This window comes from Phoca vitulina, unplaced genomic scaffold, assembly GCF_004348235.1.
Source record: "Phoca vitulina isolate PV1807 unplaced genomic scaffold, GSC_HSeal_1.0 scaffold4, whole genome shotgun sequence".
Taxonomy (NCBI): Eukaryota; Metazoa; Chordata; class Mammalia; order Carnivora; family Phocidae; genus Phoca; species Phoca vitulina.
In genome coordinates, this window is record NW_022589707.1 from 80,022,395 (window position 1) to 80,039,249 (window position 16,855).

General features: G+C 41.7%; 1 protein-coding gene across 3 annotated transcripts in view; it reads right to left on the minus strand.

Annotated features, from left to right (window-relative positions):
• Positions 1-10,918: 10,918 nt before the first annotated feature.
• Positions 10,919-16,855, minus strand: part of PUS7 (pseudouridine synthase 7) — a 52,460-nt gene continuing 46,523 nt past the window's right edge. For 2 of the 3 annotated variants that reach the window (XM_032402343.1, XM_032402344.1), the window contains 3 exons: positions 15,376-15,505; positions 13,947-14,038; positions 13,014-13,150 (listed from right to left, as the gene is read on the minus strand). In XM_032402343.1, the coding sequence (XP_032258234.1) occupies positions 13,014-13,150; positions 13,947-14,038; positions 15,376-15,505 (359 nt within the window). Of the gene's footprint in view, positions 13,151-13,946; positions 14,039-15,375; positions 15,506-16,855 lie in introns of all 3 variants that reach the window. The other variant, XM_032402342.1, reaches the window with a different exon arrangement.

Genomic DNA, 16,855 nt, shown 5'->3' on the forward strand with positions numbered 1-16,855 from the left:
TGTCTGGCTTTCAACAAAAATTTACAAGGCAGGGGCGCCTGGGTGGCTCAGTCGTTAAGCGTCTGCCTTCGGCTCAGGTCATGATCCCAGGGTCCTGGGATCGAGCCCCCCATCGGGCTCCCTGCTCGGCGGAGAGCCTGCTTCTCCCTCTCCCACTCCCCCTGCTTGTGTTCCCTTTCTTGCTGTCTCTCTCTCCATCAAATAAATAAATAAAATCTTTTAAAAAAATTTACAAGGCATACTAAGCTTCAAGGCAAGAAAAACCACAGTCTAAAGAGCAACCCAAGCATCAGAACCAGACTCAGATATGGCACGGATTTTTGAGTTTAAAAGAACTACGATTACTGTTAAAGGTTCTAATGGAAACAGCAGATAACATTGATGAACAGATGGTAATATAAGCAGAGAGATGGAAACAGTAATAAATAAAAAAGAAATGTTAAAAAAAAAAAACCCACTGTAACAGAAATGAAGAATGCCTGTGATGAGTTCATCAATAGACTGGCCACAGTCAAGGAAAGAATCAGTGAGCCGAAAGATGTGTTAATAGAAACTTCCCAAACTGAAATGCAGAGAAAAAATAATGAAAGGTCAAAACAAAACAACCCCCGCCACGCCCAGGATAGAATATCCAAGAACTGTGGGACAATTTCAAAAGGTACAACATATATGTAATTAGAATACCAGAAGAAAGCAAGAGCAGAGCAAAAGAAATAATTTGAAGTACTAACAGCCAAGAATTTTCGAAAATTAATGACAGACACCAAACGATAGATCCAGGAGATTCAGACAACACAACACCAAGTAGGATAAATAGCATAAAAACCACAACTAAGCATATCATATTCAAACTGCAGAAAATTAAAGACAAAGAGAAAATCATCAAAGAAGCCAAAGGGGAAAATGCCTTACCTGTAGAGAAATAAGAATAGAAATTATTGGGCCTTCTCATCAGAATCCATGAAAGCAAGAAGAGAGTAGAGTGAAATATTTAAAGTGCTGAAAGAAAAAACCACCAACTTAGAATTCTATACCTAGTGAAATCATCCTGCAAAAGTGAAGCAGAAATAAAGACTTTCTCAAACAAATAAAAACTGAGAGAATTCCTCACTAGAAGACTTATCTTCCCAAAAATGTTAAAAGAAGTCACGCAGGGGGGCGCCTGGGTGGCTCAGTCGGGTAAGCGTCTGCCTTGGGCTCAGGCCATGATCCCAGAGTCCCAGGTTTGAGCCCCACATCCAGCTCCCTGCTCAGGGGGAAATATGCTTTTCCCTCTGCCCCTCACCCTCTGTGCACTCTCTCTCTCTCTAATAAATAGATAAAATCTTAAAAAAAAGAAGTTACACAGGAAGAGGAAAAATGATACAGGTCAAGAACTTGGATGTACACAAAGAGCACTGCAAATGGAATAAATTAATGTAAAATATAACTTTTTACATTTCTTATTCTTTTTTATAAGCTATTTCTTTTTTTAAAATTATTTTATTATTATTTTTAAAAGATTTTATTTATTTGACAGAGAGAGACACAGTGAGAGAGGGAACACAACCAGGGGGAGTGGCAGAGGGAGAAGCAGGCTTCCCGCTGAACAGGGAACCCGATGCAGGGCTCGATCCCAGGACCCTGGGATCACGACCTGAGCCGAAGGCAGACGCTTAACAACTGAGCCACCCAGGTGCCCCTTAAAATTATTTTAAATTATTTTTATTTTTTTAGAGAGAATGTGTGTGCACAAGTGGGAGTAGGGGCAGAGAGAGACAGAGAGAATCCTAAGCAGACTCCTCGCTGAGCCTGACATGGGGCTCAATCTCATGACCCTGAGATTGTGACCTGAGCTGAAATCAAGAGTCGGACACTTAACTGACTGAGCCACCCAGGCACCTCTTCATTCTTTTTTTTTTTTTTTTTTTATGATTTTTTATTTTTAAGTAATCTCTTTACACCCAACGTGGGGCTCAAACTCACAACTCTGAGATCAAGAGTTGCAGGTTCTACCAATTGAGCCAGCCAGGTGCCCCTACATTTCTTATTCTATTGTTTCGTTTTCTTTCAAGGATTTTATTTATTTATTTGACAGAGAGAGAGACAGCGAGAGAGGGAACACAAGCAGGAGGAGTGGGAGAGGGAGAAGCAGGCTTCCCACGGAGCAGGGAGCCCGATGCAGGGCTCGATCCCAGGACCCTAACGACTGAGCCACCCAGGTGCCCCAACATTTCTTATTCTTAATCAAGCAAACAGATAACTCTTTGTTCAAAATAATAATAGTAATAGTGAATTGGGTGATTATGGCATCTGGAAAAGTGAAATGGATAAAAGCAATGTTATAGGGACAGCACAAAGTAATTGGGAGTACTCTATTATATGGTACCTGTACTAACCACAAAATACCTGTATTACCCATGAGTCAGTATAGTGTTGAGAGTGCATTGTATTAGTTATAAATGTATATTGTAAATTTTAGGATAGTCACTAAAATTTTTTGAAAAGTAAAAAATTGATACACTGAGAGGTGAGAAAATGGAATCATATACAATACTCATTTAAAACCACAGGAGGCATGAGGTGCCTGGGTGGCGCAGTCAGTTAAGCATCTGACTCTTGGTTTTAGCTCAGGTTGTGATCTCAGAGTCATGAGATCAAGTCCCATGTCAGGATCCATGCTCAGTGTGGAGCCTGCTTAGGACTCTCTCTACCTCTGCCTCTCCCACCCACTTTCCCTTTTTCTCTCTCTAAAAAAATAAATAAATCTTTAAAAATAAAATAAAATAAAATTGGGGCACCTGGGTGGCTCAGTTGGTTAAGCATCTGCCTTCGGCTCAGGTCATGATCTCAGGGTGCTAGGATCGAGCCCCGTGTCAGGCTCCCTGCTCTGCAGGGGGCTTGCTTCTCCCTCTGCCTCTGCCTGTCGCTCCCCACTGCTTGTGCTCTCTCTGTGTCAAATAAATAAATAAAATCTTAAAAAAATAAATAAAATAAAATAAAACCAGAGGAGGCAGAAAAAGAAGGTACGAAAAAAAGGTACAAAGAACTAGTGCAATGAACAGAAAACAAATAGGTATCAACCCTACTATAACAATAATCAAATTAAGTGTGAATGATACCAATTAAAAAACAGATATTATCAGAGTGGATCAAAAAAACAAGACCCAACTGTATGTTGTCTAAAAGAAGTCCACTATAGGGGCGCCTGGGTGGCTCAGTCGTTAAGCATCTGCCTTCGGCTCAGGTCTTGATCCCAGGGTCCTGGGATCGAGCCCCGCATCGGGCTTTCTGCTCAGCAGGAAGCCTGCTTCTCCCTCTCCCACTCCCCCTGCTTGTGTTCCCTCTCTCGCTGTGTCTCCCTCTGTCAAATAAATAAATAAATAAATAAAATCTTTAAAAAATAAAAGAAGTCCACTATAAATATAAAGATATAAGTTAAAAGTAAAGTGATAGAGGGACGCCTGGGTGGCTCAGTCGGTTAGGCGTCTGCCTTCGGCTCAGGTCATGATCCCGGGGTCCTGGGATCGAGTCCCACATCGGGCTCCCTGCTCCGCGGGGAGCCTGCTTCTCCCTCTGCCTCTGTCTCTCTCTCTGTCTCTCATGAATAAATAAGTAGAATCTTTAAAAAAAAAAAAAAAGTAAAGTGATAGAGAAAGATATATCCTGCAAACACTAATAAAAAGAAACCTGGAGTAGCTGTATTAATTTCAGATTTCAGAAGAAGGAAAATGATCAGAGATAAAGAGGAGCATTATGTAAAGATAAAGAGGTCAGTTCTTCAAGAAGACTGAACAGTCTTAAACATCTATGCACCTAACAACAGTGCATCAAAATATGTGAGGCAAAAACTGACAGAAATGCAAGGAGAAATAGATAAACCCACTACTGCTGCAAGAGACTCCAACACTCTTCTTTCAGTAATGAATAGATCCAGAAGGCAGAGAATCAGGAAGGATCTAGGTGACCTGAACATCAATCAACTTGGTCTGCTCGACATTTATAGAGTATTTCACCCAGGGCTGCCTGGGTGGCTCAGTCGGTTAGGCACCTGCCTTTGGCTCAGGTGATCCCGGGGTCCTGGGATCGAGCCCCGCATCGGGCTCCTTGCTTGGCAGGGAGTCTGCTTCTCCCTCTCCCTCTGCCTGCTGCTCCCCCTGCTTGTGCTCTCTCCCTCTCTCTTTCTCTGACAAATAAATAAATAAAATATTTTAAAAAAAGAATATTTCATCCAACAACAGCAGAATACACATTCTTCTCAAGCTCACATGGAACACTTACCAAGATAAACCATAAAACATACATGAAGGAATTTTTAAAAAGAAATATATACAAAGTAATATTCTCAGATCACATGAATTTATTTAATTTTTAATATTTTATTTATTTGAGAAAGAGAACATGACAGAGTGAGCAAGCATGAGTGGGGGGCGGGGGGGAGGGAAGGGCAGAGGGAGAGGGAGAAGCAGACTCCCCGCTGAGCAAGAAGCCTGATGCCAGGCTCAATCCCAGGACCCTGGGATCATGACTTGAGCCAAAGGCAGACGTTTAACCGACTGAGCCACCCAGGTGTCCCAGATCACATGAACTTAAACTAGAAACCAATTACAGAAAGCTTGAAAACCCCAAATATCTGGAAATTACACAAGACTCTTTAAATAACATACTACTCAAAAAAGAGGCTGCAAGAAAACATATTTTGAACTAAATGAAAATGAAAATACAACTTATCAAAATTTGGGAATGAAGTAAAATCAGTGCTTATCAGGACATTTATAACATTAAATTCATATTCTAGAAACGAATAAAGACCTAAAGTCAATGATCTAAGCTTCCCTCTTAGGCAACTAGAGAAAGAACAGCAATTTATGCCTAAAGCAAGCAAAGAAAAAAAATAATTAGAGCAGGAATCAGTGAAATTGAAAACAAGAAAACAATTGAGAAAAAGCAATGAAATCAAAAGCTGGTTCTTTGAAAAGATAAAACACACTGTAAATTCTTAAATATTAGCTTTGGTGATTTTGACTACAAAGACGTATCAAAACTCCTTTAGAAAGTAATATGACGGGGGAGCCTGGGTGGCTCAGTCGTTGGGCGTCTGCCTTCGGCTCAGGTCATGATCTAGGGTCCTGGGATCGAGCCCCGCATTGGGCTCCATGCTCTGCAGGAAGCCTGCTTCTCCTTCTCTCACTCCCACTGCTTGTGTTCCCTTTTTCACTGTGTCCCTCTCTGTCAAATAAATAAAATCTTAAAAAAAAAAAAAAAAGAAAGTAATATGAGGGGCGCCAGGATGGCTCAGTTGATTAAGCGTCTTGCCTTTGTCCTCAGGTTGTTGGGTTCCCTGCTCAGCAGGGAGTCAGCTTCTCCCTCTCCCTCTGCCTCTCCCCCTGCTCATGCTCTCTCTCTCGCTCTCTCAAAATAAATAAATAAAAAATAAATTAAAAAATAAATAAATAAAATCTTAAAAGTAACATGAGCTATAAGAGGAAATCATCTAGTTTTTTGCTTTAACATTTAGTTCTGCCATTCATATTTTATTGGACCATAAATGGATATTCTCTGGTTTTATTTATTATTATTATTATTATTTTTAAGTAAGCTCTATATCCAATGTGGGGCTTGAACTCACGACTCCAACATGCTCTATTGATTGAACCAGCAGGTGCCCCTCTCTGGTTTTAGAAGTATAGCTGGGTCAGTGTAGTTATGTCTACTTAACTTTGTAACTTGGAGTATAGTTGACAATGTTACATTAGGTTCAGGTACACAACACAGCGATTTCAACTTCTCTGCATGTTATGCTGGGCTCACAACAAGTGTTAGCTACCCTCTGTCACCATATGGCACTATTACAATATCAGTTATGTCTTTGTAATTATCTGTCTTTGCTGAGCTTAAAATTAGGACATTACACATCTAAGAACAAATATATCCTTAATGTCTTAAATGTTACAAACTCTTCAAAGTTCTGTGAAAAACAACCATCTCCACTATCTCGACTATCCACTGAACAGAGCTTCCATTTTCTGATTTACTTTCCACAGTTGTATTATGCTGCTGGGTTTCCCTTTTTCACCATACTTTTGGACTGTTTTTTCCCTTACATCAGTTGGTATATGCACAGGAAGGAAGTACCGGACAAACTGACTTCAGGAGTTCCTTCAAGGCAAGGTCTACTTAAAGATAGCAACGCAGTGCTTTCTACATACTAGGAACGCAATAAACACTTATGGAATGAATGTGGCATGTTTTTCCTACAAAAAAGCTAGGGACGCCAATAAGCTGTGCTGTATTTAAAGTAAACTTTATCTTGTGGGGGATGGGCAAAATAAGGGAAGAGGATTAAAAGCACAAACTTCCAGTTATTAAATAAAATAAGTAAGACCTGGGGGTAAAATGTACAGCATAGGGAATATAATTAATAATATGCAACCACGTTGTATGGTGACAGATGGTAGTTAGGTGTATCAAGGTGATCACTTTGTCATATATATAAATGTTGAATCACTATATTTTACACTTGAAACTAATACTGTATGTCATCTACACTTCAATTAAAAAAATAGACTATATCTAATTCTGGATTTTCACTGTTTGGAAATACACACATTCTGACTTCCTCCTAATTAATGCACAAAGGCCCTGCCCTAAGAGGCCAGGACGGCCCAGCAACAAAGCTGTTAATAAAAACAAAAACAAGTAAGACAAAAATCTCAGCCCTGCCTCAATTAATTGCCTTACCACCCCCACACAAGCTGAATTCCCAGTTTATGCTAACCAGTCACAATCCTCATTCTCATGCCCTGAAACCTCAATTTATATTCCATAGATTCGGAATTTAAAATCTAGATAGAGGTTGCACTAAGGATTAGCTTCTCCATTATTTAAAGAGAAAATTCCAGAGTGTCATTGGAAGTGCTAAAGGAAAACTTCAAGCATTCTGAAATATTTCAAAATCTATTAACGATATTTATATGCTCCCATAGCAAAAATATTTACTCCAATCACCATAAAACTTAATAATCTATTAAGCATTTCAAAATGTTTAATTAACTTTACTCCCAACCTACATATTCCCAATTTTACATATTAAACTGTAACACTCAAGACAAATTTACCATCATACTGGTGACATGCAATAAAGAAGGGATCTTTCTAGAACTTCACTATCCAATATGGTAGTCATTGGTCACATGGGGCTATTGAGCACTGGAAATGGGGCTAGTCCAGGTTGAGATCTGTTGTAAGTGTAAAATACACACTGGATGTTAAAGACTTAGTACAAAAAGGAGAGTGTATTTAGCTTTTATATATATATATTTAACATATAATGTATTATTTGTTTCAGAGGTACAGATCTGTGATTCAACAGTCTTGCACAATTCACAGCGCTCACCATAGCACATACCCTCCCCAATGTCTATCACCCAGCCACCCCATTCCTCCCACCCCCCACCGCTCCAGCAACCTTCAGTTTGTTTCCTGAGATTAAGAATTCCTCATAGCTTTTATATATTTTTTAAAGATTTATTCTTAAGTAATCTCTATACCCAAATGTGGGGCCAGAACTCACAACCGCGAGATCAAGAGTCACATGCTCTACTAACTGAGCCAGCAGGTGCCCGTTTTTAGCTTTTAATATTAGTTACATGTTGAAGTGATATTTGGGATATATTGGTTTAAGTAAAATACATCAAGTTAATCTCACCTCTTTTTACTTTAAATATTATTTTTATTTATTATTTTTTTAAAGTAATCTCCATGCCCAACGTGGGCATGAACCCATGACCCTGAGATCAAGAGTCACATGCTCTACCAACTAAGCCAGCCAGGTGCCCCTCTTTTCACTTTTTTAATTGAAGTATGGATGACACACAATGTTACATTAGTTTCAGGAGTACAGCATAGTATTTTGACAAGTCTATAGGGTATGCTGTGCTCCTACCATCCGTCACCATACAATGCTATTACAATATTATGGACTATACTCCCTAAGCCGTGCCTTTTATTCCCATGACTAGTCCTTGCATAAAACTGGAAACCTGTGTCTCCCACACCCCTTCACCCATTGTCTATCCCCTACGCCTCTCTCCTCCGGCAGCTATCAGCTTATTCTCTGAATTTATGGGTCTGTTTCTGCCTTTCATTTTTTTTTTTTTTAGATTCCACACATAAATGACTCATACAGTATTTCTTTCTCTGAGTTATTTCACTTAGCATTATACCCTCTAAATCCATCCATGTTGTTGTAAATGACAAGATCTCATTTTTTTTTAAGACTCTATTCATTTATTTGACAGAGAGAGACAGCAAGAAAGAGAGGGACAGAGAGAGAGAGTGCACAAGCAGGGGGAGTGGGAGAGGGAGAAGCAGGGAGAAGCAGGCTTCCCGCTGAGCAGGGAGCCCGATGCGGGGCTCGATCCCAGGACCCTGGGATCACAATCTGAGCAGACACCCAACGACTGAGCCACCCAGGCACCTCGATCTCATCCTTTTTTATAGCTGAGCAATATTCCATTGTGTCTTTATCCCTTCATCTATCAATGGATCTTTTTACTATCTTAATACAGCTACTAGAAAATTTTAAATTACATATGAGTGGACATTATATTCTTCTTAGCATTGTTCTAAAGCAACATTTGGAGCTCTTGACGTGATAGGAAGTATACATTAGAAGATAAGGGGTCTTGAGTAACGTCTCCCATTACAGTTCCCTGTTGCTCTCTCTTTTACATACTGATCACTTTCCCGGAGTCTTCAGCACAGGTGGAAAAGCTGCCACGCCAAGTGATCACTGTACGCCTGTGGGACATCAAACCACATGGACTCTAACCATCCTTGCTTTTTACAGTTGATTTCTTTAGAAGCTACAGTGCATGCCAGCCAAGAAGGAACATTTTTTTTTAAAGATCTTATTTATTCATGAGAGACAGAGAGGCACAGGGAGAAGCAGGCTCCCCGCTGAGCAGGAAGCCCAATGCGGGACTCCATCCCAGGACCCCAAGATCATGACCCGAGCCGAAGGCAGACGCTTAACCGACTGAGCCACCCAGGTGCCCCAAGAAGGAACATTTTTAATTGCAGCAGTTAAGACTTTTGGGGGGATGATTTTCCCAAGACAGGGTTGACTAAATCTTTGCACAAGGCATCTAGACCAAAGCAAGGGCAGAAGAGAAGGAAAACGGGATCACAGGTGGTCCTGGAGAAGACCAGAAAATGGAAGCAAGTTTAAGGAATACTCTTAAGGTGATCTATCTCAAGGGGGAACTTTTTTTTTTTTAATGTTTTATTTATTTATTTATTCATGAAAGTCAGAGAGAGAGAGAGAGAGGCAGAGGCAGAGGGAGAAGCAGGCTCCCAGCCTAGCAGGGAGCCCGATGCGGAACTCGATCCCAGGACCCTGGGATCATGACCTGAGCCGAAGGCAGACGCTTAACCATCTGAGCCACCCAGGCGCCCCTCAAGGGGGAACTCTTAAATCATCAATATGAGCCCCGGATCTAATTGCAATGTCATCCCACTTGCACATGCTGAACATGTACAATGCGCCCTTAATCAGTAGGACCACTGGGTGTCACCTGATTCACACAGACTCCAGTGTAGCTCGGTGACTGATGTGTGACTGATGGGTGATATCTAGTGGATCCAGTACAGCAGCCGCTGCCCATACACGGCAATGGAGCAGTGGAGCTGTGGCTAGTATGACTGAAAGCTCAATTTTAACTTTTATGTAACTTAAAGAAATTTTTTTTGGGGGGCGCCTGGCTGGCTCAATCGATTAAGTATCTGCCTTCGGCTCAGGTCATGATCCCGGGGTTCTGAAATGGGAGTCCTGCATTAGGCTCCTGCTCAGCGGGGGGCCTGCTTCTCCCTCTCCCTCTGCTTGTGCTCTTGCTCTGTCTCTGTCAAATAAATAACATCTTAAAAAAAATTTTTTTTTAAGTTAACTTAAATTTAAATTAACCATCTGTGGCTGGTGGGGGTTGCGCTGGCCACTCCAGGTCTAGAGCCTTGCTTCCCCAAGTGTGATTGCGGACTAGCAGTGCAGGACCCTCTGGGAGTTTGCTAGAAATGCAAAGTATTTCCGACTCCACCCGGAGTTCCTGAAGTACATCCCACAGTGTACAAGATTGCCAGGTGGTTCCTATGCACATTCAAGTTTGGAAAGCCCTTAGAGGACAGGGTCTTATTTGAAATTGTATAAAAATTTAGCATATCTATGTATGTGTAGCTATGTGTGTGTGTGTATACACACTTGCCCTCTTTCCCTCCTCTGGAGGCAACATCCATACTTTTTCCTCCGATTTTTCAAGTTCATGATCCAAAACTGAGAAGTTTTAGCCTATAGGACTGGGCCCTATAAATTCAGAAAGCAGATTTCACTGAACAGAGAGAACCGTGAAGTGATCCTTGGTTCTACAGCCACACTCTTCAATTTATGGAGGGCGGAGCCGGGCCCTTCACAGCTCTGAGTTCTTCCACTGTGCTTTCACCTCTGCACGTGTGGGAGCGACACGGTATGCGGTTTCTGCTTCAGAACACCGCATATACACACGCCAGTACGAAGTTTAGGCCCACAAGAGCATTCCAGCACAACGGCAGCTTGTGCTCACTGGCACCGTGAGGCACAGCTGCTCAGGTTTCAGGTAGCCCTGTGCTACTGCGGGTGCTACCAAGGTTTTGGTTGGACTCATCCAGGAAATGTGGGTTTTTTTAAATAAAGTTATGCTTTAATTTTTTTTAAGATTTTATTTATTTGAGAGAGAGAGACAGCGAGAGAGGGAACACAAGCAGGGGGAGTGGGAGAGGGAGAAGCGGGCTTCCCGCTGAGCAGAGAGCCGGACGGGGGATTCGATCCCAGGACCTGGGATCATGACCTGAGCCGAAGGCAGACGCTTAAGGACTGAGCCACCCAGGCGCCCTGGGAAATGTTTTTTATTAGTGTAACTAATGGCTGTCTAGTTACTATCTGCAACATGAAACCATAAATAAAAACAGTTGATAATAGGAGTGTGAATATTTAGCTTCTTAGTTAATAGCGCTGGGTTTACATCATAATAAAAAATAATGGTCTTTTATTATTTCTTTTAGGCAAAAACTGAGAACATAAGGTATATTTATGTTGAGAATGAGGCTGCCTTCAGGCTTATAAATTTGCCTCAGAGAAATGTCTTCCCTTTGTTAAGATCAACAAAATGTCCTGACGTTGATGCTACGGCAATGATTTATTCCAAGCTGACAAGTCCCTGGTGTTAGATGGGAGGTCCCCAAGTCTCAAAATGGTGCTAAGACTCTGCCTTGAATCGTTATTTCCCCAGCGGTGTTTAAGAAGAAACATGCACAAACTGGCAGTTGGCTAATGCAGTGAAAAATGGACTCATCCCATAGGGCCGTAAGTATTTCCCAGATGAAGACAACATTTCTAAGTTTAGCCTCACTTTTTTTTCCCAATAATGTAAATTTATAAATGCAGAGCTACTGAATGCACTTGCATTAGGCAGTTAGTCCCCTTCATGAGCACTTTTTCACTCATCAGTCTGATGAAGGAAAGTAACTCGCTAGCAGTGGAAAGTGCAAACAGTCCAATATACATTTAACAAATTTGGCTTTGGTAGGCCAGAAGATTCTTTAGAAACTAGCCAGCTGAAAGGGTTCTTTCCCATGAGATTTCTAATCTTTTTCACCTCTGCAGTGTGATGGACGCCATTAAAATACAAGGGATGAAAAACAGTTCTCCGTCTTCCACTGTCAGACCTGGGACAATTGTCACCCACACCGCCATGGTGGGATGTTCCTGGTAGGGAAGCTTTTCTCCATTCTTCTCTCCAGAAAGCACGCTGGGAAGCAAGGGAGGGGTGCTACTGGAAGAATAAGCCTGAATCCAGTCCAACATGGTCCAACATGGTCCAACAGCCGTAGAGCCTGGTGCTCAACTGTATGATTCTCATGACATCTCACACCCGAGGACACATCTTTGTGCTGACACCATCTCTGAGGATCCCTCATTCACTTCATTCCTTGCCCTCAGTCTGGGCCAAGGTTCTCATTTGCGCTCGGTTTTAGATAATTTATTCGATTAACATAACTAGTAGAAAGGAGTTTTAAAAAATATTTATTATATTTTGTTTTAGAAATGGTAGAAAATAAAAATCGGTGCACTTATGTCACACACACACTTGGAAAGGCCTATTTAACCTTCCACGCCAGAGACAAGTTTTACACAAGGGCCCGAAACGGAAACACCTACACTGAAGGTGACGAAGGCTGATGCTGCTGATTGGGGGAGCCCTTGGAAAGGTTTAAAGTTTTCTTCTCTGCTGTCATTCATCTTGGGGCAAATAACCAGTCCAGTGGAAGGAGTTCTGAACATAAAAGGCACCTAGAGTAAAAATCAGACCTTGACTAATAAAAATAGCTGCACGCGTTTACATTGAGAAAAAAAAGTCCTATCAATGCAACTGTCCTGCAAGGCAATGAGAATATAAATGCAAAGCTATTGCAACTAAAAGATCTATCAACACTTACCTAAACCTGGTATAAGAGTTAGATGATGACACATCACTTTTGTGTTTATAAACCTTAGATGTTTTATCATCATTTAAATAAGCATGAGTCCTGTACTTGTATTAATAGCTAGGGGTGGGGTATTCTATTTATTCATAGTCAAGATTTATTTTGTTGCATTTTCTCTTAAAATGCATCGTTGCATACTCCATTCATGGATACATTAAAAATTCATGTTGTCCTTTAAGAATGCAGCAAAACCTAAAACTGCAACTTTAAACCAAAGTCGTTTTAAATTATGATAAAGCCAGGAAAGCTGACATTTTACTATGACTTAAGCACCTGAAATATATTCTGATCAATTTATATCCTCTGAGCTAGAATTAGGATCCTCAGGACTTGTATATGTGTACAAATATTGCAAATTAAGCTAATAAAAACCTGAAAAAATACAAATCATCTTGAACTGCAAGGACCTGAAGTCCACCCAGGGGTCTGAACAGGAGGCGGGCGGACGTCCGGGGAAAGGCTCAGCGGAGCCAGGCGGTGTTCAGCTGGGTCTGCTTCTTGATGCTCGTGTCCACCTTCAGCACTTCGCGAACGGCCATGGTGGCGTAGGTAGAAGGAGGGAGAGAAAAATCCATCTTCAGAGCTCTGTATTTGCCTTCTGCCAGGCGAGAGAGAAGAGGACGGTCAGAAAAGGCAGGCAGCAGCAGACAGACTGGGGCGACTCACAGCCCCTGTACAGGAAGGAAATAACCCCGCTCCTTTCCTCGGGCGCCGCTTCCCGTGGGGCCGCAGAGGGCGAACCGTGGAAGTGAGACCTGGGCGGATACGACCCAGCTGAATCCCTATGGTAATTCTACCTGGAACCTTCATAAAAAGGGCAAACATGACACAAAAGTAACAGAGTGAAAACAGACAATGGAATGGCACCAAGAATTTGACAATAACAATGCAAATTTCACGCGTTAGACTCCGTTCATGGCACCTGTGTTAACTGGGGGGGTGGGGATGTGGAGGAAATATTTGATCATCTAACACCACAATCTTCTGTAATGTTCCTTCATTTTCAGCGAAATCTACCATTTTAATTATCAGGCTATAACCATGAAACTAAGACGACAAAACACAAAATAGAAATCACCGAGCTGGTGGAAAGTAGTGGTGACTGCAAGAGTATTTTTTTTTTTCTTTCTTTTAAAGGACTTTATTCATTTATTTGAGAGAGAGAGAGAGAGAGAGAGAGGCAGAGCATGAGCAGGAGGGAGGAGGCAGAGGGAGAAGCAGACTCCCCGATGAGCAGGGAGCCCGATGAGGGACTCGATCCCAGGACCCCGGGATCATGACCCACCCGAAGGCAGATGCTTAACTGACCGAGCCACCCAGGCGCCCGTAATTTATGTTTTTGACTGAGAAAACATTTCACAGTTGACAAAGAACTGAGCACTGAGTAAACTTACCAGAAGCAAACACCGGTGGCGGTTTCCCTTCCAGGTTGTCCACATCTGTGTTGAAGAGTGGAATTTTAGGATCATCGTATGCAATGACTTCCCTTCAAAACACATACAGAAATAAAAGTGTGAATGTGAACAACCATAAACAGTACTAAGCTGCTTGCTACCGTTTGCTTAGAAAGGAGAACACACAGGCCTGCTGGACTAATTCTGGGTGGAACCATTTGGTAACAGGATAGGGTCAGATCATATATGTGAGTATTGCCTTTATATTAGTATACAGCAAGGTGACAAAGGACGCCAGTCTGTATAAAAAAAAATATAAAATGTTTCCTTAGGATAGAAATTCTCTTTATACGTACTTGATAAGTACTACACTTTGCACAGATGCGAATGAATTAATAATGGCATTTATGTTTTCTCCAGAGTGGTTTTCACTACTAACAACACTGCATTACTCATGAGGAACTGCTCTCTGGAGTGGGGAGGACCAAGTCCAACCCTGCCAACCTCATCACACAACCCAGAGTAGGGAAGATAGAAAGGGAGAATGAGATGGAGAGAGAGGAGAGAGAGAACTTCCTGGCAATGGACAACTAATTCAAGATTTCGTTTTAAAAATTATCAAATAAAGCTTTAGTTTACATTAGGTACTGAAATATTTTAAATGAGTTAATACACATTTATTTTTCTCTTTAGAAACATGATATTAAACAGATCTGTGTTTGGAACTCACAGCTAATTCTTTTTTTTTTTTTAAAGATTTTATTTATTTATCCGACACAGCGAGAGAGGGAACACAAGCAGGGGGAGAGGGAGAAGCAGGCCCCCCGGCGAGCAGGGAGCCCAATGCGGGGCTCGATCCTAGGACCCTGGGATCATGACCCGAGCCAAAGGCAGATGCTCAATGACTGAACCACCCGGCGCCCCCACAGCTAATTCTGAATAAAGGTAGCTTGCTCAGGGATAGCTCTGTAAGCAAACCTCGAATTTTAAAAGATCTCTTATTTATTTTAGAGAGAGAGAGAGAGAGTGGGGGGAGGAAGGGCCCTCAAGCAGACTCTGGAGCCAGAGGCGGGGCTCAATCTCACCACCCTGAGATCATGACCTGAGCCAAAACCAAGCTGGACGCTTAACTAACTGAGCCACCCGGGTGCCCCAGCAAATCTCAATTTTTTATTAATAGGGAAAAAGTCTATTCTCCGCACATTTCTTCAATAATTTAGCAAGGTCAATAAAATGTAAACCTAACCACTTTCACTCATTTGTTTCCTGATGATTTGAAAAATCCAAGTAGTAGCAATAATAATAATAGTAATAATAGCAAGTAGCACTTCTACACCAGGTTGTCAATACTGGAAAATACACAGGTGATGCAAAAGCTTTCAATCTCACATAATAATTCAGTTCTATTTTATTCCAGACTATCACTCACCAACTGACATTCTGAGGACGAATAATGATCTTTCGGTAGGCTCCTGATAAGGAATAATCTCGAATTTTGTGTCTCATGTTGTCAATATCCAGATTGTCTGCTGTGAGCATTTCCCTGTAGGCTTCACTGACTATAAAATACAAAAAGTTAGTCGGAATGCAGCATGCCAGCAAGCTACCTTCAGCTAGACTACAAAGAGAGTAACATGTAAATTCAGTTAGATCGTCCTAATAAAACCAGTCCCTCTAATTTATAATCCATCCTGTTCTCTGTAATCAAAATTGAGGGACTTACTCCCAGGACTAGGTGTCTCCAGCTGAGGTTGGACCAACTTCTAAGTTATCTCTTGCAAGCAACCAGAGTATCTGGAGCGTAAGGTTCTTAAGCTAACTACAAAAAGCATTTCTTTAATTTTTTTTTAAGATTTTATTTGTTTATTTATTTGACAGAGAGACACAGCGAGAGAGGGAACACAAGCAGGGGGAGTGGGAGAGGGAGAAGCAGGCTTCCCGCTGAGCAGGGAGCCTGACTCGGGGCTCAATCCCAGGACCCCAGGATCATGACCTGAGCCGAAGGCAGACGCTTAACGACTGAGCCACCCAGGAGCCCCTACAAAAAGCATTTCATCAGAAGTTATTCACCTACAATTTATACATGCTCAGAGTTGGAAAAGACCATGTACAGAGGCCTCAAACTCTTTCTGGAGGAAGGAAGATATAAATAATATATATACATAAAAATAAAAGACCTGGGAAAACCATCTGAGCTCAGCCTTGCACCTGATGTGGACTCTGTTTTATAACACCCGAGAGAGACCGTCATCTAGCCTTTGCTTGCTGGGGCCAGTTACGGGTAACCACTTCTTCGTGAGAAACACAACTGTTAGAAGTTCCTTATTCCAAGCTGAAATCTGTCTTTCTAGAACTTCTGTTGACTGCTTTGGAACACGGCCGATTCACTGCGCTCTTCCACGTGCACTCACGAGTACTGGCCCTTTAAGCCATCTCTTCTCTAGGCCACCCAACTGTCCCTTCAACTGTCCCTCTGCCATTTCTGTATTCCCCACAAAACACTTCATCGGTCTCAGGATAGCAGCCTGATGTTCCGTAAGAACTCCAGATACTTTATGTAGACTGTCAAACTAGGCCTTTACAAAAGTAACAATTTACATTTAACCCTATTCAATGCCTTCTGTGGTTCTTTTAAAAAACCTATTTTTCATATAATTAGTATTAACCATTCTGGGTAACATAATTTGCAAACATGATAAACAGATTTCTTTATTCAAGTTATTCATAAAAAATACTGGGTAGACCAGGGTGAAGGAAAGACTCACAACACACCTATAAGACAACATGGATCCCAAATTGAGCATTGCTGGACACCGAGTGTGCGTATGTTACCAACCCACAGGCCCGAACCACCACCCATCCAGTCTGTGAGCCCCTATCTTAGTCACAAGGTTTTCATGAACAGCTTG